The sequence below is a fragment of the Tursiops truncatus genome, chromosome 21, assembly GCF_011762595.2.
Source record: "Tursiops truncatus isolate mTurTru1 chromosome 21, mTurTru1.mat.Y, whole genome shotgun sequence".
NCBI lineage: Eukaryota > Metazoa > Chordata > Mammalia > Artiodactyla > Delphinidae > Tursiops > Tursiops truncatus.
Window position 1 is genome coordinate 33,789,416 of NC_047054.1, and position 22,765 is coordinate 33,812,180.

General features: G+C 49.7%; 1 protein-coding gene across 9 annotated transcripts in view; it reads left to right on the forward strand.

The window, feature by feature from the left end:
- The window catches only part of CSGALNACT1 (chondroitin sulfate N-acetylgalactosaminyltransferase 1), a 322,625-nt gene that overhangs the window by 219,446 nt on the left and 80,414 nt on the right, over positions 1 to 22,765 (forward strand). For all 9 annotated transcript variants that reach the window (XM_073798689.1, XM_033848803.2, XM_073798688.1 and 6 more), the window contains one exon: positions 18,398 to 19,290. In XM_073798689.1, the coding sequence (XP_073654790.1) occupies positions 18,681 to 19,290 (610 nt within the window). In that variant the 5' untranslated portion in view covers positions 18,398 to 18,680. The remainder of the gene's footprint in view (positions 1 to 18,397; positions 19,291 to 22,765) is intronic.

Sequence of the window (22,765 nt, forward strand, 5' to 3'; positions counted from 1 at the left end):
CGCCTGGAGGGGTGGGATAGGGAGGGTGGGAGGGAGGGAGACACAAGAGGGAAGAGATATGGGAACATATGTATAACTGATTCACTTTGTTATAAAGCGGAAACTTACACACCATTGTAAAGCAATTATACTCCAATAAAGATGTAAAAAAAAAAAAAAGGATCTGTGTTTTCCTATAAGCCCAAGCTGACAGTCTAAGGGTAGAATTTACAGTAAACCAGGGTCTTGACGTGGGGCGTGCTCTCCAGACTGTTTTCTTGGGAATGGAAAAGAAAACTCAGGCAGCAGCAGGAAGCGGAGAGGTTTCCAGGGGCCGGACCTTCCATTCCCCCCAGGAGCCTTGCCTGCAGGAGAAGGGCAGGAGCGGTGGGGAAACCTCGGGGCACTGCCTGCTGGAGGAGGTGCAGCTCTGGGCTGCACAGTGATGCACAGGCCTTGCTCAGGTGTGCAGCGGTGCTTGAGCTGGGTCAGGCCACAGCGAGTGCACCAGAACAGACGGGAATCTGAGGTCTGCTCCCTGCAGGTGGGGGCCCTGAGAGCAGATTGAATTCAGCTGCAGAAGATAAAATTCTTTTCTTCCAAAGAAGTCATTGTTGATATACAGTTTCACCTTGGCTACACACTCCAGAGGTGAGATGTTCAGGCCTGTAGCCAGAACACTCAGGGAGGCTGTATTTTGGTTGATACTTAAGATTCTCTTTCCTCCCCTCCTGGTTTTGAACATCTTATCATTTTGGCATTTTTAAGAAGTTCTGTTTAAGCACTGCTTTCCACATATTTAATTTTTTCCCCTCGAATTACATATTCCTTGAAGAAAAGGATCTTTAAAAATGTCTTCTATCCTCCCATAGCAAGGAGGATTCAGAATATATTTTTTCTTCATTATGTGTAGATGTGAATGAATATTCTGGCAGGCTGATTCATTAATTATTTTACATTCATCTAGAAAGCTTGTGCTTTGGGGATTTAAATTTTTCCTTCTCTCAAATAAGGATAATAGATATCTGATCCCTTAGTAGCATGTCATGAGGATTAGGGAAATAATCTTGTCTGTGATGAGTTTCGAGCTCCCTGGAATTAGTCAAAGGTTTTAAATTTATCATCGTCATGTTTTCATTTGATGGGAATGGCAGCTTTACCAAGTAACCACTAACTGGGGTTCTTCAAGCCCAGAGCGCAGCCCAGGTTCTAGGTTTGACCTTGAGCACCTCTGACCTGTCTTTTTTTTTTTTTTTTTTTTGCGGTTCGCGGGCCTCTCACTGTTGTGGCCTCTCCTGTTGCGGAGCACAGCCTCCGGACGCGCAGGCCCAGCAGCCATGGGATCTTCCCGGACCGGGGTACGAACCCGTGTCCCCTGCATCGGCAGGCGGACTCTCAACCACTGCGCCACCAGGGAAGCCCCTGACCTCTGTCTTGAAGCAGCTGCTTCCGGAGAGGCCGGGGCATGGCTGCAGCCTTGGTCCTGCTGTGTGTGTGGTGGGAGAGCAGCTCCTGGAGGCCCGAGTGCAGGGAAACGCTGTGCTGAACAAAACTCCGTGGCTGCTTCCAGGGGCCTCTTGTTGTCACCAGCCCCGTTCTCATTCGAGCCTCTGTGAGATGAGACGTAAACTCTGCGAACTTTGTGGACAGTTGCCTTTTTCTGCTTTGCTCTTGGTTCCACAATTTTATGGAAACGAGATTTTTAGCGTCTGAATTACAGTGAAGCATATATAACATGGTTATAATTTATAAATGTAGAGACTAAACTAAATACAAAGTCTATTACTGATCTATGTTAATGAAGGAAAGAGTTGCAGATATTATGAAATTTCATAGATACAATCTTCTCATTCACTCCTATCTGTGATACTCAGTAATGGGGAAGCGGGGATTTGTGGTGATGATAGTTGAACGTTGATCAGAGACCAGAGCCTAAGGGCAGAGGCAGCCACAGGAGGCAGGGTCTTCTCTTCTCCATGTGGCTCCCCTTCCTTGCTGCCTGTCCTGAGTGGAGGTCCATAGGTCTCACCTGTCACATGACATCACGCACCTTTCCAGCTCTCTCTGCCTTCTCCCTTGCAGCTAAACTAGAAAACGTTTTCCATACTCATTGTCTCCATCTCCTTCGCCCTCTGTCTGTAATCCATCCTAACCTGCTGTTCACACCCATCAAGCCAGCAAGAGAGCTTTCGCTGAGTTACCGTGACCTCCTTTTCTCAGCTCTTAGCTTGACAGCTCAGCAGCATCTGACATTGTTATTTTGCATCCTCCTTCTTAAAAGTATATTGTTAAAGATTTCAGACTTAAAACATGTTATTAAGAATATGACAGCCCCACATACCACCCACTATAAGAAAAAGAATCTTAACAATATCAACACCTGTTTCCTTCTAGAGCTTCCCAGGCTCTCCATCCTCCCTGCTTACATTCACCTGCTCTCTCCTGAGAGGTAACTGCTGTCCTGAGTGTCCTGTCCTGGGGCCCTAGGGCTCAGTGTATTCATCTTCTTCACCTGAGTTCCGTCAGTTGTCTCCAGCCACAGACAGGAAGGCAGTACTTGGTCTTTCTGGGTCTGTTGCTCATTACAATAAAGACACACTGTGGAGAATCCAGGGGGCGTTCGAACCTAGTATATGGATTTGGGTTTCAGTTGGAGGACCTGCAGGTGGGTCTGAGGAAGGGGAGATTTGCTCCAGATTGGATGCTGTCAGAAAGCGGGGTTAATTCTCTGATTTGGCATCTCAATAGATCTTATCCATTGCGGCAGTGGCTCAAATGGGGAACTAGGAAAGAAGTAGCGGTCAGTCACTTTGGCCAAGAAAGGGGCTGTTTGGTATTTTGTGGGTGACACTTTCTTTGTTTTTGTCTGTGATTAGACAGAATTATGAAGTGGCCTTATTTTGTTTGTGTTTGTTGGTTCTTATCCTGGTCTCAGAGTGACCTTGTGGGGGGCTGGTGTTCTTCAGATGGTTTATGTCTAGTACGAGGGTACATGGCCTTGCTGGGAGGGTCAGGGCAGCTTCTGAATGTCCGGAGTTGCTTTCTTTTTTCTCAGTTCTGAACAAGTGGAGAAACTGTATTCAGGCAGACGGAGACCACGAGATCAGCTTTGTTAGAAGGTTAGTTTGCAGGACATGGTTTGAGTATGTGGCAAAAGTGGGCTACCTGATATTGACCCTAGAACAGGCAGACTCCCACCCATTCGTGGATGGCACGGGAGATGCGTAGGCCCAGCGGCCCAGGGTCTTTGTCTCTAGATCGAAACAGTGCCGTGAACTCGGAGCTCCTGGGAAGTCCCTTCTCAGCTCCTTTGCAGCTCCTCTCCTTTTCCTGGCCATCTGGTGCTGGAGTTCCTACACTGGTGTGGGGACCACCTTTGCTTGCTGCTCTGTGCTCTCCCCACATTATCCCCTTCGGCCTCAGGGTTTCAGTACCGTCTCTACAGCGATGGCCTAGATGCTGTACCGTCTGTATGCTAGACTTCCTCTTATTCCCCATCTCCACCTGGATGTTTCCGAGGCATTTAACATGCCCAAGGCCAAAGCCAAATTTATAATCTCTGCCCTAAACTCGATGTTCTGCGCAACCTGATCCCATAGCTCCAGCCCCCGCTCCAGCCACCCTGATGGCCTGCACGGCCCATGTGCACCATGTTGCTTCCTGCCTCCAAGCCATGGGGTTATTTCTGCCAGGAATGCTCTTTCATCCTTTCTCTCCCTGCTAAGTCCCTCCTTCAAGACCTAGCTCAGGTGTCACCGCCTGCAGAAAGCCTTTTCTCTAGCCTCAGTGCTGGCTTGGCTGCCCCTGTCTGTGTCGATCCTTTCTTGCTTTTGCTCCTCCATCAGTGAGCTTATTGTTCATGTGCTTGCCTCCTGCAGGGTCTCTAGCTTGTGCATCTTTATGTCTTGAGATGTATCTGTACATCTATACTTTGTCTATACTTAGATATCTGCACTTACACTTGTATCTAAATGCAGACATGTAGCTACGGGTCTGTATGATATAGGTAGTTGATACCATGAACTAGACTTGTCACTTCATTCAGTATATTCAGTGCATGCTTGTTGTCCAAAGACTCTGTTAGCATTTTGTCCAGTCCTGGAATGACCAGAGCTTTGGTGACTTTAGTATTGAAAAGAGTAAGCCAAATTTTTTTTTTTTTTTTCTGTACGCGGGCCTCTCACTGTTGTGGCCTCTCCCGTTGCGGAGCAGAGACTACAGACGCGCAGGCTCAGCAGCCATGGCTCTCGGGCCCATTCGCTCTGGGGCATGTGGGATCTTCCCGGACCGGGGCACGAACCCGTGTCCCCTGCATCGGCAGGCGGACTCTCAACCACTGCGCCACCAGGGAAGACCTAAGCCAAATATCTTTTATCTGAGTGTCTTTTACTTTACTCAGAATATAATTCAGAAAAGTAGTATCTGGATTGAAGTTTGTAAATTACACAGTTTTCCCCCATTAAATTACAGGATATTTTCAGGAATGCTTTATTTCCGTTTCTGACGGACTGCCATTGGGTTATGACTCCTGAGAGTTTAGGTAATATCTTTATCAGTCAAATAAGCATTTTTCATTTTACCTGTAATTTTTATCTATAAACCTTAAATGTATCTATACGCTCAAAGTTAAGCGTCCTTAAATAATGGCTATCGTCCCCTCCTAGTTGAGGGAGTGCAAGCCTCTGGGTGGAACCGGGGCTCCAGCCTCCTTATCCTGTGTTCGTTAGACCCCGTTGGATTTCAGGGGCGGGGGCGGGGTGTGGGATTGTACAAGGAGCAGCTTTACGGGACCTGACGGCAATCCCTCCGCAGGCAGCAGGGAGGAACTGCCTCTGGCCTCACCGGTCGGGTCTGATGAGGCGCTCAGGTTGTGGGCCTGCAGCTCTGGACATCCTGTGACTCAGCCACGTGCCCCAGCTGCCACTCCCAGTGGGCAGCTTCCCCCTGGGTCATTGACTCCAACCTTCTGAGCAAGGCCTCTGGTGGTCTCGGCTCAACCTTTTGAGCCAGACCACACACCAAGCCGTCTCTCCGGCTGCCCATCTCTGGGGGAGGGGAGGCCTCTCAGAACACACCTGGTGCCAGGTGAAGGATGGGCCAGGTGAGCGTAGGTCGGGGGGCGGCAGGAGGAGAGAGGAGCTGGGAGGGAGAGGCGGAGGCCAGTGATCTGAGAACAGACTTGGCCTTGAACTTCCTGTGTAAACAAGAACTTTTGTTCCCTGATTATCACCTCCTAATTTGGTTTTCTCCAGCGTTGTTCCTTTGAAATTTCTGCAAGTTCTTAGTGCCAGTCATAATGAAGCTGAAAGCAGTAATGATCCCATGCATCGTGAGGGTTTTAGTTGGTACTCTGCATTTTCACATTTGTTTAAAGAAAATTGACGTTACTTTTTCATCAGCTTTGCAGCTGGGATTGTGTGCCCTGGAGGGAGACCTTGACCTGGCAAATAATGGGATAAAGAACATGAAGTTTCCGTGCTGAGGGGGCTTGCTTGCTTTTCTGAATTGCTATAGATAAAGACATAACAGAACAGCGAATTATATGCAGTGCTGAGGCCTGAAGGTGTGGTCAGTGTGTGCTTTGCCCTGTTTGTAGATTCCCTGGAGGCTTCTCAGAGCCAGCATGCTGGTGACCACAGCCGCAGTGCTGGTGAGCAGAGCCTCAGCGGGGATGGGATGGCCTCCTTTTGTTCTTTTCAGCATCTTTCGTCTGATTCTGAGGCTGAGGTTGTGCCGTGTTTGACAGAGGTACCCTTCGTTTCGTTATGTTTTTGCTTATGTCAGCCCTGTCCAGGAGCAAGAAACTCAGAAATAAACATCTGCCAAACGTAGGCAAGCAACAGGGTCAGCCTCTGTAGCTCAGGAAGCTCCTTAAACATCTCATCTCGATAGAGGCTTTTAATAGAGATAAAGCAACATTCATTTAAAGTGGAGCCCTCCTCAGACCCACTTCTCCACCGGATAATGGCCTTTGTGTCAATCTTGAGACCCATTAGCTTGGTTTCAAGGAAAAAAAATTCAACTCTTCTTTCTATGCAGAAGGAGCTGATGTTAAAAAAATAAATAAAAGAGGGCTGTGACAAGGCCATGGAGTTTTCACCTGGCTTGGGACACATGAAAGAGATTTGAACACAGAGAGACACACTCAAAGACACAATCTGGGAGGGGGGAAGGATAAATTAGGAGTTTGGGATGAACATATACACACTGCTGTATATAAAATAGATAAACAAGCACCTACTGTATAGAACAGGAAGCTCTACTCAATATTTTGTAATAACCTATAATGGAAAAGAATCTGAAAAAACTAGGAAAAACTAGAGACTGTGAATAAAATGCTGAATTTTTTTTCTTTTTTTTTAAATGCTGAATTTTTATAGTTCTTTATCTTTTTCCCCTTTTAAAAATTAAGACAGTAGGCATCCTAAGTAGTGGGATTGGAGGAGTGGAAAACCTTAACTAGGTCTGCATGTTTTATAACCATGGTCATGGAGGGATTCTCGGAGGGTCCCCAGCTCTGCCATCTGGAAGTTTCCTCTGATCCAACTGTTCCAATCAGAACAGTCTCTCCTCTGAACCACAGTGACATCTTGTTTGTCTTAATGATGATTGATCACATCCCCCTGGCAGCCAGCTATTTTTCACCTGTCCCTCTCTCCCCCTTCCCGGCACCTTGTGAGGACGGGGACCTCGACTAACCCCTCCTCTGTCGCTGTCATAGTCCAAACGGTCTCCTTCAATATGTATTCAGTGACTGGGTGGATAAAATTCATGTTAATTATAACATCGTTGCTGAATTTCAGGAGTTATTTTCTGTGCTGCTGTTACTATGGAGAAAATGCTTGTCACGAGGGTTCCACGTGCTACCCTCCGGTGGGAACTGGTGGGCGTGGGGAGAGTGGGGGTGGTCTCAGAGCCCCCGGTCATCTTCCACCTGTCCCTGCTGCCCGCAGGTCGCTGCAGCTGGGGTGAAACGCTGTGTGTGTTTTGCTCCTTTGAGATGGGGTCGTGCAGTTGTAGTCATTTTAGTAGGTGTTGCAGACTCAGTGTGTAATCAAAAGGATAGTATTCCAGTTTATCTTTCAGGAAGAGGCATTTTATGCCCACCCTGAGCAGCTTGGAACTGAGAACTGTTATGTGTCAGGATGATGATGTGCAGTCAGAAGAGGGCATCTTGAAGCCTCATTTAGAGAAGCAGGTTTTATTGTTGTTTAAAAAATTTTTTTGAACCCCAGGAATATCTCTAGTACTGGCAGCTAAAATTAGAACACTGCCGTATTGAGTCATGTCATTTTGAGCTACTGGAAAATTGCATTTCAGAAATATCTTAGGAGGGTCTGAGATTTCTCCCAAATGGCGCCTGCTGACCTTTCACCAGGGACCTGGTGGGTCTGACCTTGGCTGAGCTGTGCCCGTGGTCCAAGTGGGCAGTCCGCTGGTCGGACAGTCTGCTTGCTGCTTACAGCCGGGAGGTGTTTGTCCCGAGACCTGAGTGATGTCTAGGAAACGTGATGACCCCCCACCCCCGCCCCGTACCTGGGCACCGAGCTGAGCCTTCACATGCAGTGGCCTTTTAAAACCCCCCGGCCGCCTGCCTGGGGTCCCCGCCTCTCTGTTTAAATGCAGTGTGGGGAGAGCTTTTAAGATACACTACGGTTTTCATCTTTTTAAAAAAAAAAAATAAACTGGGCTTTGGGGGATGGGAAGGATGTGAGAGAGCTACTTTGATGTAAAATTTCTGCAGTGCGGGGCAGAGGCAGGGACCGGTGTCCAGAGCCATGGGCTCTGGTTCTGACGGTGCTTCACCCGAGCCCTCTCACTGTCTAAACACCAGCTGTTTCTCCGAGGCTAAGCTTCCTGGTGAGTGAAACAGTGCCAGTGCCGGCTCGGCTCTCTGATCAGGTTCCGCCTTCGTTCGGTTGACTGCTGGCTGTGCAGGTGTGATGCTCGGGGGGTCAACGGGGCGACCCCCCGCCCCTGTCATTTCAGCAGCAGCACCCGTCGGGCCTGTCCAGCACCAGCCCATCTTTGCCCTGGATCTTCCCCTGTGCCTGTTCTCTTCCAGCAGTGGCTCCGTCCTCCACCCTCGTGCTCCCTGGATACTCTCTATCCCGTGTCAGGCCGGTCTGCAGGCCCTGGAGATGTACCTGACACGGCGCTCTAGGACCACAGTCCACGTTTACGGCTGCTATCCCCACATCCCTTATTTGGACACCGCAGAGGTGCGCTGGTCACGTGCCCATCTCCCCGAGGCCGGTCTCCCCTCTCCAGTCCCTCTTAGCACTGCCCGTTTGCTGAAATTCAGTTCACATCATGTGGTTCTCCTATTTAAGAAGGTAGCTGGCTGGCTAACCCATGCCTATAGGCTACCGTACAAAGTCCCCGTCGTGACAGGAGGCCTGTCTTAGGCCAGACCACTGTTCTGACACCACAGGCCAGGTGGCTTAAACAGAACACGTTTATTTCTCACAGTTCTGGAAGCTGGAGGTCTGAGGTCAAGGTGCCAGCCTGGCTGGTTGGTTCCTTCTTTTCAGGCCCTTCATGCTCCAGCACTGCTCCCTGTGCACCCCTCTACAATGGCCATGCCTCTGTTAAAGCACGTAGAAAATTGTAGAGAAGCGTAGGGCCCAGTGATGAACGCTGCCTGAGCTGGACACCCAGTTCTGCTGTTTTGTTGCTGAACACCCAGTTCTGCTGTTTTGTTGCTGGGTGACTTGAGCCAGTGACTAACCTTTGCCTCCATGACCTTTGCTACGAAATGGGTATGATGTTAATAGAACCTGCCCCATCGGAGGCCTCAGAGAAGCAGGAAGAAGATGCAGAGAGGGTGGGGTCCTAGAGAGGAAGGTGAATGTTTCCAGGAAGTGCAGGGAATATTTTAAGAGTGATGCAGAGGAATATTAGCATAATATTAAGTAATATTAAACTGAAAAACAAACTTGGATGAAGTAAGCACTCTGTGCTGTCTACCTTGTGTAGAAATAGGACAATTTCTATTGCAGGTAAATTTCTTTCTGGGAGTAATATCTTTTTTTTTTTAATAAGTTTATTTATTTTATTTTTGGCTGCGTTGGGTCTTCCTTGCTGCGCGTGGGCTTTTCTCTAGTTGCGGCGAGCAGGGGCTACTCTTTGCTGCGGTTTGCTGGCTTCTCATCACAGTGGCTTCTTTCGTTGCGGAGCACGGGCTCTAGGCGCGCGGGCTCAGTAGTTGTGGCGCATGGTCCCAGTTGCACCGCGGCATGTGGGATCTTCCCGGACCAGGGCTCGAATCCATGTTCCCTTTATTGGCAGGCGGATTCCTAACCACTGCGCCTCCAGGGAAGTCCCTGGAAGTAACATCTTGAAATGCTTTAGCTAATCCCTTAGTGATCAGTTGACCCCCGCAGTGGGTATAGTGGGCAGTAGGAGAGTCTTGGCACCAGTGTGGGGTGCAAGCCGAGCAAAGGCTGGGACGCCAGAGGAGGGGCCTGTGGCGTGGCGGGCCGCAGCTGGACCACAAAATACAGTCTGCAATCAGCTCTAGGTTTTATTTTTGCGAAAATAATACGACACCTTGCATTTATATAATATTGGACTAATATTTTTCTGCATTATTGGTTCTACTTCTCTGCTCAGATAGACGGCTCTGCTGATCTAGCCCCATGGGGTTTCTAAAGTAATTCTGTACCATCCGCACTTTCTCCAGTCCTGTTCTGTAATAGCCACTTTCTAGAAGCCAGACCCTCGTTTTGTGTGCTGATGCCTCCTTGTCGGTGGGGAAGAAAGAGGAGAATCAGGCAGAATCAGTCCGGTTATTTTGTCTTGACTCAAAGTGGCGGTTTCCTCCTTAACCCTCTCGCTTCAAACATGCCAGCAAAACACATCAATGGGCTCGAGGGCGTGGGTCCCAGCACCTTCGATTCAGGATGTGTCCAGGGGTTGTTCCTTCGTGGCCGAGCTGCAGGGTAAGGAGCTGCTGTGCTCACCCCCTTCTTTCACGACACCTGGGGTGACCACACTCATACATCAAGTTGGCTGATGCCCGGGGTTGCAGTGACACCCCTGGGAGGGGCAGCACACACCAGCCGCGGGATGACCACAAGGGCCAGAGGAAAGCCGTGGTCGTCACTGTTTGCAGTGAAGCCGAGTCTTACCCAGGGAGCCCAGGATGGGGAGCGGGGAGAGCTTCACGCGTCTCCCCAGCTCTCACTTCCAGGTCCAAGGGGCTCCATCTTGCACTTTTAGAGGCTGGTGTCTGGTTCTGCTCCTCTTTAGGGCCCGTGTTTTATCCTCTTTGTGGGGCTTTCCCTGCTGCGTTGCTCCCTGTGGCCCTGCTCGTGGGCGTGGCCTCCCCTTTGCTGGTGAGGTTTAGTTCTGTACGTGTGGCAGCTCTGTCTGCACTCTGGAGCGTCAGGCTGATTGGTGTCGATGACTTTGGGGGCGTTTGGGGATGTGGAAATCGCTGGCTGTGTGGGTAAGTCTCGGGCCTCCCCACGTCCCAGATCCTAGTCTCCAGACTGGGATCAGCCACTCACATGAGGTTCAGGTGAGACAGCAGGCGGTGCTCGAGGCGGTCCAGTGATTCCCGGAAGGTCCTCAGTGCAGCCCCTGGGGTTGCCTGGAGGGCCACCAGGTCCCTGTCTTGGACTTTCACCTGCTCTGGGAGCTCTGTGTCTAGAAGTGTTTTAAAGGCATTGGCTGGGACATGGTGGGGGCATTTGGGGAACCTTATTTCTCATCCTCCTCTTTCCTTCTCTGATCTGCTAATGAGGTACACAGATCATCTTACTAGGAAGCAGAGAGCCCCGCTTTCCCTCTCTGTGCTGCCCTCGCTGTAACTGAAGTTGAGCCCACCTCAGCCTTCACGGCACAGGGAGGGTGAGTCACAGCTCCAACCCACCCTCGGAGCTGACCTTTGCTGGCCAGCAGCTCCACCCAGCATCTGCTTGGGGCCCTGTGCTTGCTGCTCAGCTGGAGGGGCGCACGAACACCACTCACTTTTAATTACCCTCTCCTGTGAATCAGTAGCGCGCCTTTCCCTGGAAGCTGGGGCCTGGTCTCCCCAGCGGCACACTTCCCTGAGTCTCCAGCGGTGTCAGCGGTCGGGGTGACTTCTGCCTGCATGGGAGCACGGTAGGGGACTCGTGGTGCGTGGCACTGCGTGGGCAGCTCCTTTTGCCAGGCTCTGGAGGACGGAAGGGAGAAGCCAGTGTCGGGCAGGAGAGAACTCATGGTGAGGCCAGCCAGCAGCTTGGTTAGCCCACTGAGAGATGTCCTGTCTCTCTCCTTTCAAAGAAGAAATTCCACTTGCCAGGAGGCTTTTTAGTGGGTGATAAGTGGGTGTAAGCTTCTGACATCTGCTCAGAAGCCCTTGGATGTCGCAGGGGGTGTTCTGTCCCGAGCCCACCGAGGGGCCAGAGCAAGGCTCACACCAGGCACAGCTGGGATCGGCATTGTTTCCAGGGATGGTGTGAGTTTGCAGAGCTGGTAAGGGGTGTGGACATGCAAACCACAGCTAAGCGGGGAGGCAAAACATTATATAGAGAAGAAAAGATTGCTTTATGCTACATCTGAGGGGCCAGGCGAGATCCACTAGGCATTCAGAAACAAGAAAAATTGGACAGGTTGGGTGCAAGACGAGGAACGGGTCTCGGCAGGCAGTTTGGGATTAGTGAGGGTGGTGAACGGTACAGCCTGCTGGGTGAGAGCAAGGGTTAGCATCAGACTGAGCTGGATTTGAAACCAGGCTTGGCCGCTTGCCAGCTGTGCCCCTTGGGTGAGTTACGTCACTGCTCTAAACCTCAGTTTCCTTATCTTTAATGGGATAATAAGACGTAGCTCTTAGGATTGTTTGGAGGATTAAATGAGATGATGTTTATAAAGTGCTTAGTCTGGTGTCTGGCCCAGAGCAGATGCTCTCTAAGCGACGTAATCGTGAGCATCAGGAGGTGCTGGGAGCCTGGTTTCTGGGGCTCTCGCTTTGGGGGCAGGGTGACCCCACCAGCCTCAGAGAGCCCGCAGGACGGGGCAGACCGAGGCCGGGCAGGTCTCTCAGCAGGGTTTGGGCAGCTGACTCAGGTCTGCATGTCTGCTTGGGGCATCTTTCTGCGGGAAAAGGTTCCTGATTCAGCCTATCCTAAGTAGCATGAGTTCTGCCCTCTTGTACCGGTGCCCTTCTCTCTCGTCACTCCCCAGGCCCCATCGCTGCCACCTGTGCCGGTTGACCTCCTTAGATGCTTCCTGAAACAAGGTTGGAGGTGGCAAGGGCCGGGGAATAGAAAAATCTACGTGTGTTCAGGAAGACCCTCTCTTTCAATTCTTCTCTACAAAGGTTCACCAGTGAATTAGAAACCAGAATCAAAAGAGACTAGCAGAAAGGGCTTGGGCCTGTTTCCTGGCCTTTTGGCTTTCAGAGCTGTGATTAATCTCCATGTGTTCATTTTCTGATTAGCAGACCCCAGTTTCTTTTTCCACATTTCCTTTTTTCTGCTTCCAAGTAGGGAAAAAGGAACCAATGATTCTTGCAGAGCAGTGTAGAGATGAGGGGATTTCGGTCCCTCTGGGCCATGGGGAACCAGCTCCCGGATCTGGTTACAGGGAGGACCTCAGAATGGACCCTCTAGTGTGTCTTGAAGGCCACGTCCAGGTCCTCTGGGTTGGAAGGGCGGGAAGCATGTACCTGGCAGGGCCCAGGCAGTGTCTGGGGAGCAGGTATTGGGGACCCTGGGATGGAGCCGGAGGTCCAGAGGCAGGAAGGTCACCCTGAGGAGTGGGAACCTGCGATGGGGCCCTGGGGTGGGCGGGGATGCAGCTCTGTCCCGGGGACACTGGGATGAAACTCAGGGTGGAGGGCAGTTACTTGGGAGCTGGAAGCGGGTCCCTGGGGAGCCTGGGACAGTTCCTCAGGGTGAGAAGACATTAAAAACAATTTTTTCGTTATTTTAGGGGTATTGTTTTGGGAATACATACTACAACAGTACTCTGACTTATCAATGATCACGTTAACATGTGGTGCTCGTCCACTAGTTATTTCCTGCCTGGAATGTGCTATTTATGTTGGTCAGTTTGGAGACCCCTGATCCGAGTGCCAAGGGCGAAGGAGGAGTGCGACCCTCGGAGCCTGGTTCTGTGTCCGGCAGAGCCTTGGGCCGGGCAGCCTGGTGTCAGGGTGGATGCGGTCCACGAGGACGCTTCTCGGCAACGTTGATGCTGTGATGGCGTGTGGAGGCCTGTGCCCCCCTGCTTGCCCATACCTTGTCCTGTGTGGACAGTGACACAGGACTTCCCTCCGCTCCCCAGCTGCCGTCAGAAGTACCCCGAGGATAAAGCATTTGGCCCGTGATGGGTGCTGACTCAAGCCCCAGTGGAGCAGAGACGCCTGCGTTCCGGAAAGGTCTGCCACGCCTGAGGAGCCCTGCTCCGAAGCCCCCGGGGGTGTGGTTTGGGGAGACTATGCTCATCCTTAGGCTGCTTGAACTTCTCTGCAGCGTCTCGCTCTGAAGCAGAGGTGTGCACAAGAGCCAGGTTGCTGTGGACCCTGCGGCGGCACTGCAGAGGTTGTGTGTAGACGCTTGTCTCTCTTAAGAGACCAGATAGAGAACAGTTAGGAGGAATCTGAACAGGAGACAGTGAGCAGGGGCTCGGGGCTGGGGGGGTCTTCGTCTCCTGCAGTGGCTTTGGTCCGTGTTCTGCTGGATTCTGCAGAATCCCCCCACTCCGGCCGTGTGGTCCCGAGCTGATGGGGGGAGGTAGACACCGTGGTGGGAAGGCAGGGACGCGGAGGCCGTCCTGGGGGCCAAACGGAGGCGGAGGGGATTCTAAATGCAGCACTGAGGCCGGGTGAAGTGTACAGAGTTACTTTATATACGTTTCCGAGAACATCTCTGAATAAGAATCTTTGCAGGTTGCCTTCTCCACACACGTTCAGGATGGTGTGTTTACCCAAGAGATAGGACCTCGATTTATGTTTTGTTAGTACAGCTAATCCTGCCGCTGAAGGTTAGCTGTGCCCCTGCTGTCAAAGAGCTGATTGTCTGTGCCCAGGAGGAGCTGATGCACACAGCGGCCTTGGGGCCCTGGCCCGCCACTTCCTGGCTCAGGACACACTGCTGGTTTTCTTCCCCACCATCCATTTTGGCTGTGTGTGTGCACAGGGTGGAGCTGTCCCGTGGAATTTATTGCCACTCCCTGAATGGTCTCCTTTATCACTCACAAGGCCTGTCATTGTGGTGTGTAGTGCCGCCCGACCTGGTCTCGCCACAGAGCCACCGTCCTTTCCGCCTACCGCTGCCCCGGCAGCATCTCACAGCCGGGCATGTCCTGCGGGCCTCGTGATTTATGAGCCTTTCATGGACGTTCTGTCACAGGACACAGCCCTCGTGACCAAAACGTCCCCTGGGGTCTACAGAGTAAAATGAGTACAGCCGTCCTAATGGTGCCTCTGTCCTAGCTGTGGAAGTTCTCATTTCCACTGTCCTCATTTTGGTTGGGTGTCAGACTCTGGACCAAACTTAGACCTGTCTTAGTCTCACTCTCAAAGAGTTTCCACTCTTAAGATGAAATGATAAACAGTACCTTTGGCCACTTGCCTATCTTATTTTAACGAACGTTGTTGATTCCTAACATTTATTTTAAGCCTTTCTCGTTTGGAAATTTATTTATTTATATTTATACTTTTCTTCTCAATCCCCACATACACCCCCCCCCACCCACACATTTGGTGGGTGGGAGCATGGCATTAACACTTCGTATTTGTTTTAATGACGTTTGCCTGCTGGGGGCTCATGTTACAGTTATTTACAAAGGGCTTAATGCCTCTACAAGCTCATGAACTTGCTGATGGAATTTGTGTTTGGTTCACTTTTCATCTCCTGTAACAACTTATCAGTGTATAATAACATTAGATGCTCAGTAACAGCAAGGATGAATAATGACAGTATCCTAGATGGCATGGACTGTGATTCTGTCCTATGGTTGGACCATCGTTGTGTTATTTGGAGATGTGGGGCTGCCCAGGATGCTTGGTGGCCTGGCCAGGATGTCAGGGCTGCCAGACAGCTTTTGCACCTGGAGTCTGAGAAACCCACCCATTGCTGGACCCCTTGGCCTAGGGCCCCCTGCTTCTTTCAGACTCTCTTCCTTAAATGTTCAGAAAGAAATTCCTTACGCAGCCCCCTACCTGTATACCCCAGGGCAGAGCTCTTAGGGTTATTCAGTCTGTCCTTAGATCCCTTGTCCAGCCTGAGAGTTTGGGGAGTAGCGCTGCGTTACGTTGGCTCACCCTGGGGCATCTGGCGAGCATTGCTCTGCAGCGTATTCTCCCTTCAGAGAGGACCGTGGAGGAGCCTCCGCCCACCGTTTTGTTGCCCAGAGAGGTTGTAAGAATGGCAGCAAAACCGCTGGGCTTGGATGTCTCTTCAGTCTAATCAATAAGTTCAGTGTTTTGGACAAGGTGCATCACAGAACATCCTCGGGGATTTGGCAAGAGGCAGGAAAGCACTGGGGAAAGCACTTGAGAAGGATGGACGTTTAAAGTGTAGGTGGCAAGACACCTGACGAGCACGAGGGATTTTCTGTGGTTAAAAAATAGGAGCACACACCTCCCTTCACCCACACTTCCTAACGTTGGTCACTGACAGGGCTGTATCTCGCGCTCCAGCCACCCCAAAGATGGAGCTCCTCTGAAATCTGGGTGCCTTTCCTAAGTTTTTAAAATAGTAGCACAATGCTGCTGGGATGGTACAGCTGTATTTTCACTGTCGTCTCTAACTTGTAATAGTGCTTGGTAATTACATGGTGTTCTCCATCTGCAGCTGTAAACACGTTATAAAAGTTAACTCTTTAATTCTCCCAGCATCTCTGCAGAGAGCGGGAGAGGTTGTACCTTTGCGGTTTGGCTGTACGTTTGGTCAGGGTTACATCTCATTGAGGCCATTCTTTCCTGTATGTGGTAGAGCTGAGTAGGTCAGATCTTTGCTGCAGATGAAAAACCCGATGTCTCCACAGAAGCAAGAGTGCGAAGGATGAGCCTCCTGACTCTAGCAGACAAATGTGTGGCCAGGTGTTACTATTATCATTACAGGTTAGATTGCTAGAAATATCCCCAAAACACTGTGTGTTAAAAGATCTAGAATTTTGTTTCTGACATACGTTATCTGCTCTTGACATTTAAAAGGAGAAATCCATCACTGCTCCTTTGGCAGTAATTTTTACGGCTTTTATTACTTTTAAAAAGTCATTTCTTCCTACATCTGTTTTTTTCTCCTTTTACATCCAGAAGAATGGAATACCAAATAACTTTGAAATTTATACTAGTGAATTTCAAAAGCCAGACTAGACTTTCAAGAGACTTATGGAACAGAACTAATAATTGTTGTACAGTTTTAAACTTCTTTAGCCATTGCTTTAATACATTGCTTTGGTTAACCAATGTGATTTCAATTTATTATGCAAACATAACCATTATTCCGTTAAAAATATGTTAGAAAGATTGCATACTTTGTTTCCACAGTACAACAAATGGTGTTAAACCTTCCATTTTTGTTATTTGATTTGCTTATTTTGTCTTTAATGACAGTCCATTTAAAGTAAAAGTCTTTAAAGTAGCCGCATAACATGATAACATGTCTTCACTGGTAATTTAATACTTGGATATAATGAGTTCATCGGAGCGATTTCCTTAAAAACAGCAAGGTGCCTGAATACCAAAGCTGAGATGTTTTAAATCACAGAATTATAGTAATTATACAAAGCCTGAGATTTTCATCAGACAGAAAAGGCTTCCACGGCTAAACATACACTTTAAACTCAGCACTGATAACCGTGTATTGTGCTAAATTATAGGAGAGAGAAAATCCTCAGGCCAAGGGAAATATTGGAGAGAATGTTATGTGTTGAACTTTAAAGGAAAATTGGGAAATAAACTATTTTGATAGCATAGTGATATATGTAAGAGGCACATCACCAGGGAAATAGGAGAGGAACTCGAAAGTGTGGCCATAGGACATGGCAGGTGACTACTTAGACCATCAGTGAGCCTTACTGTTTATGGTATTTTCAGTGTAGGGAGGATGCCAGAAGGATCATCTCTCCCTACTCCCAGGGGTCCTGAAGTTGCTAATTGACTGGAGTCCTTCCAGTCAGTAAAGGGGACAGCCCACCAGTAAATGAGGTGAGAATCTGGATTTCTAGGTCGGGTGAAGACTGTAAAAAGTAATTTAGGGAATTCCCTGGTGGTCCAGTGGTAAGGACTCTGTGCTGTCACTTCCGAGGCCTGGGTTCAACCCCTGGTCAGCGAACTAAGATCCCACAAGCCGCAAGGCACAGCCAAAAAAAAACCCCAAACAAACAAAAAACCTTAAAAAAAAAGGTAATTTAGTTTTCATGGGGATTTTTTTAATGTTGAATTTTTATAAAATGGCCAGGACACAGGACCCTCAGGGAGGTTGTTTCAGAGAAGTGATATAAAAAGATGCATCTAGGAAAGTTTTATTAAAATCTCCCTACAACAAGAAACCTTACTTGATCCATTTATCATTCTTTTTTTCGGCTCAGATGGGCAGGGGAGCTGAGGAAAGGGGATTAAGGAAGGGAGGGCACTGAGGAAGGAGTGCCGGGTGGAGGAGGGAGGGGCTTCCCGGGGGAAGGGGACAGCGGGTGAGAGCCAGGTGGCTCCTCATTTGTTTGGGGGGGCGGTGGAGTTGGATGAAAGGCCCTGTGGTCTGGCTGGGTGTTTCTGATGAGCCGCCAGGACACGAAATTGCTCCCAGAGGTTGAGCAGAGGCGTCCTGGGTTTGAGTCCTGACAAAGCAGTATTTCTGGTCTACTTCTCCCAGCTCCATCCCTTTCTGTGGTAAACTCATCATCCCCTGTCCTGGAAGAACTGTCCGGATGCATTCTGAGTGTTATCATTCGCACTTAGCATTTGCATATTTGGGCCTCCAGGTGCTTCTTCACTTCCTCATCAGAAAGTATGAGGACCACCCTGAGCCAGCTTGCAGGCCTACCCTGGTTGGGTGGCCTCAGGAGCCTGGGATGCTCACTGTCTGCATCCTCGGGTGCTGGGAAGACCCTGTTCTGCAATTTCATTGTCATTCAAGTTTTGCTTTTTCCTTTTAACCATGAAAATAATATGTGCCATTGTGGACAATTTGCAAGATAGAGAAAATTACAGAGACGCAGAAAAATCACCATTAATCCTTCCACCCAGAGAGAATTCACATTTTGCCATGTTTTCTTCCAGTCTTCTTTCCACATCCTTTGTTCTTTGTGTACGCTACTCTGCAGATGCATATTTGCATTCTGATTTAGAAACACTGAACAATATTTAATCACCTGTTGTAAGCATTTTCCGTAAACTCCATTGAATATTGATTATTGATTGCCGTGGTGAACACAAGGGGGTTATTGTCCTAAGTGTTATTGTCATTGGTCTCCTCAGGTTCCCTCTGGAAGGCTATGATGGGAATGAGCGTGACAACTTGGACGGTTCCCCTGGCTCGTTGCCTCTGCCTGGAAGTTCATCCTTTAGAAGTCAGGAACCTGCTGCCCTTGGTGGTGGACTCCCAGGAACAAGACGCTGTGTAGACCGAAATGGATGAGAGCAGCTCGGGGACCCCCGGACGTGTGCTCCCTGTGGTCTAGTCCAGGGACGCCCCTCGCGGGCCGGGTGGTCTGGGATGAACGCCGTGGCTGCTGGACGCGTGGCTGATCCCTGAGCGAGGATGGTGCGCCGGGGGCTGCTCACCTGGGTCTCCCGGGTTGTGGTCTTGCTTGTGCTCCTCTGCTGCGTCGTCTCTGTCCTCTACATGCTGGCCTGCACGCCAAGGGGCGACGAGGAGCAGCTGGGGCTGCCCCGGGCCAACGGCCCCACGGGGAAGGACGGGTACCAGGCGGCAATGCAGGAGTGGGAAGAACGTCACCGCGACTACATCAGCAGCCTCCAGAGGCAGATCACACAGCTCCAGGAGGAGCTGCGGGAGAGGAGCGAGCAGCTCAGGACCGCGCAGCGTCTGACGGGGGACCCCGCGGGCCCCCCCGGGAGGGCCCAGGCCGACCTGCTGGCCTTCCTGCGCTCCCAGGTGGACAGGGCGGAGGTGCACACCGGCGTCAAGCAGGCCACCGAGTATGCTGCTGTGCCCTTTGACAGCTTCACCCTGCACAAAGTGTACCAGCTGGAGACGGGCCTCACCCGCCACCCCGAGGAGAAGCCCGTGCGCAAGGACAAGCGGGATGAGCTGGTGGAGGTCATCCAGCTGGCCGTGGAGGCCCTGAACAGCCCGGCCGAGAGCAGCCCCGACCAGCGTCCTTACACAGCCTCGGACTTCATCGAAGGTTGGCCCGCTTGCGAAGGGGGTGGAAGGTGGTCGGAGGGGCACCCGGGTCTGGGCCCAGGCAGAGCCCGGCTGCAGAGGCTGGCGGTTGCTTTGGGGATGACGCATAGGCAGCTCTGAATGAGCGACTGAAGGCAAGGCTTGGCTTTTTGTATTTTTCAGAAATATCTGCTTCCACTCACTTCCTCGTGGAAACTGCAGTCACTGAGTGGACAGGTTCATTGTTTCTTGGCAGAAGGTGGAACTTCCTGCTCTCAATAAAAAAGAAAGAAAACAAAATATAAACATGAAATATTGAAACCCAAATAGAGTGTGATGGGCAGTTTTCGTTTTATGCCTTCTCCCAGGCACGTCTAGAGACCGGGCCCTGTCATCAGGCCCCGGCCAGGACAGTAGTCGCGAACATGTACTTGTAGCACTTAGGTCCGCCCAGCTCTGTTCTGGGAGCTTTACACTGGCAGTGACCCCTTTTGCGGGGTGAGGGAATGGAGGCTCAGATTAATTAAGTAAATCACCTAAGGGGGCTCTGTTAGCAAGTGACAGAGCTGGGATTTGAACCCAGAAGTCTGATTCCAGCGTCCACGTCCTTAACCACTAGGTCATATTCTAGAGGTGGGCAGAGCACCTGGAAGCTAGGAGAGTGAATGCCTCACCTTTCTTCATGGGCACAGAACAACCTAGTATTAATTGTGTTTGTGTCAATTTTAGAAAAAAGCAGCCTCATCTTGGAGTTTCTTGGAAGACTCTTCTTACCAATTTTTCCGTTGTTACTGATTCAAAAATCAACTAATAATTTGGAAGAGGAACTGCCTTCGAGGGCATCCAGCTCTTCCTCCTGTTTCCGGAAAGGAGATACTTCCCAGACTCATGGCTTGTCCACCTTACCCTGCTCCCTACTTTAGTTCTGTAACGACCGTCTCATCAACCTGTAGGAAGACAAACCCTCTTTAGTCATACCAGAAACCCTCCCTCTGCTATTTATGCCTGGTCTCTCTGGATGCTTTCCTGTCTTATGGTTTTTTCCCCTTTACATGTGAACTGTAAATTAATGCAATTTTGGTATATTATCATTTTTCATATACCTAGACTAGGCAAAGAAATCTTTTGCAAGATCAAGCTTTTGGTCTGTTGACTGAAAAAAAAAAAAGTACAATGTGAGAGTAGTGAGTTAAATTTTATTTGGGGACAAAATGAGGACGATAGCCCGGGACAGCATCTCAGACAGCTCTGAGGAACTGATCCGAAGAGGTGGGGTGGGCGTCAGCGTATGTGTGACTTTGGTGAAGGGGGTCCGTGCAGTGAAGCACACGTTCTGGCAGAAGGTGGCTGCCATTCACGAGGAGCAGATGTCACCATTCATGATTTTAGTGCTTTTCTAGATATGAGGAGATGCAAGAATTGGGCTCATAAAATCTCCTGAAAACCTCTATCTGAAGGCCTGTTCTGCCAGGGTTTCCCAGAGCACAGAGGGCCTCGTTCCTGATCTCCACCCTGAACTCCTTTCAGGGTGAGTTGAAGGTCAGCGGCTGCCGTGGCTATTGACCTCATCCTTGTAGTAGAGGCGGATGGCAAGTGACAGGTTTTTGTTCACCGATGTCAGGATTTTACTCATTTATATGAGGTATTAAAAGTGCCTACTGCACTGGGGATCTAGCAAGTATAAACACAAGGTAAGCACTCAGTAAGCGTTTATAGTATCGTGAGGGTGTAGCATCCCATTTTATAGTGCTTTAGGGTTTATGAAACATTTCCACAACTATTACTTGCCTAGCTGACCCCCAGGGAAAATCATTAAACATCCTTAAAAAGGAAACCCTGGTTGTGGAGTACACTGCCAGAGCTGCCCTCGCGCAAAGCACTTTCAAAAGGACTTGATTACAAATCAGTGATTTTTAATCTGCTTTCATGTCTGAAATCCCCGTCCGCTTTTCTGTGTACAGGATCTAAAGTGCAAGGCCTGTGGTTCTCGGTGACTTGGGCCTCTTGTCCCTGAGCTGAGGTGCTCTGTGGTACGTCTGACTTTCTGTCCGAAACCCTCTTGTCATGCTGCCCCGTGGGGCTTAACACAGCCTGTGTGTGAAGGCAGATCAGTCCACACACACCTTCCAAGTTTGGGGAAAGTCTTGTCAGCTATGTTCATATGATGAGTAAATAGACGCAAACACTTTAAATATGTTTCTATGTATTTGATTGTCATACACAGTTGATCTCACTTTTTCATTCTTATCACAAAAGATGGTGGAGGGGATCTTTTATATTCCCAGGAATTGAGGCATCATGAAAGACTTCACTAGTCAGGGAGCTGCAGGAAGGCAGAGTTAAATTCAGCAAAAGGAGTAACTGTCAAACAGTGATGTTTTGGAGCAAAGTGGGATTCCCGTCACTGCAAGGATTCTGTCATCAGCTGGATGGCCAGGAGGTGATAATTCATGACTCTAGCATCAGAGACGTGGTTGGACTGAATTACATTTGAAGACCTTTGCAGTCCTGGCTCACGGTTCTTTGACATACACCTAGTTGAGGAGAACGAAAGGAACGGAGAGGGTCTGATTTGAAATCTGTTTTATAACGCGTGAGAACAAGCAATGGGACCCTGTAAGGATGAAATGTATCTTTAACATAACGTATTTGGGTTTTTAAACATAACCTTGGAGAGACCATTTTGTGTTTGGGTGTCAGTAGTCTAAACGTTGGGGCAGTTGAGTGGAAGTCCATGGGCAAACCTGGGTTCCACACCCTCAGAGAGCTCTACACGAGGGCCACGGATTCACTGAACCCTGAACTAGTGTGATAAGGATGGGGGTTCTTTGTGTTTAAACGAATAATAATAAAACCCTGTGGGATGCTTCTGGATGATAACAGTTGAGTAGACTTAAAGCCAACCGTGGGGCAGGAGGCGTGATGACACAGCAGAGGCTGTGTGACTCTGACCCAGACCCCTCACCTCCTGGTGGCTGGGGAGAAGTTGACTTTCATGTCCCCCAAGGCCCACCCGGCCCAGCTTTCTGCAAAATACAAAGCACCACTTTGGCTTTCTTCTTGGCTTTGCCGAGGAACCGTCCCTGAGGGGTGTCCTGCCCCCCTCTACTGGGTGACAGGATATGCCCCACCCCTTGGGATTCTGCTCTGTGGAAGAAGGGATTCAGACAGATGATCTGTAAGGTCTGCTCTGACCATGGTCACTTCCTACAGTTCTGTGAAGCCTGCGGAGGGCGAATGCCTATTGATGACCATCTAATTTATTATCCATGTTGATTGAATTACTATCTATCTCTGAAACATAGAGGGAACAACATTTGCCCCAGCTTCCCTTCACCAGATGTTTCACTGGCACTGATTCTTGCATTGGATTCTCACATAATAACATGAATTTTTTGTACAACCGTCTGGGAAAAGAAGATAAAGTAGAAAAGCATGATCAGATCCTGTGCTTTCGGAAACCTAACTGTTTATCTCCTCAAGTGAACAGAAAAGCT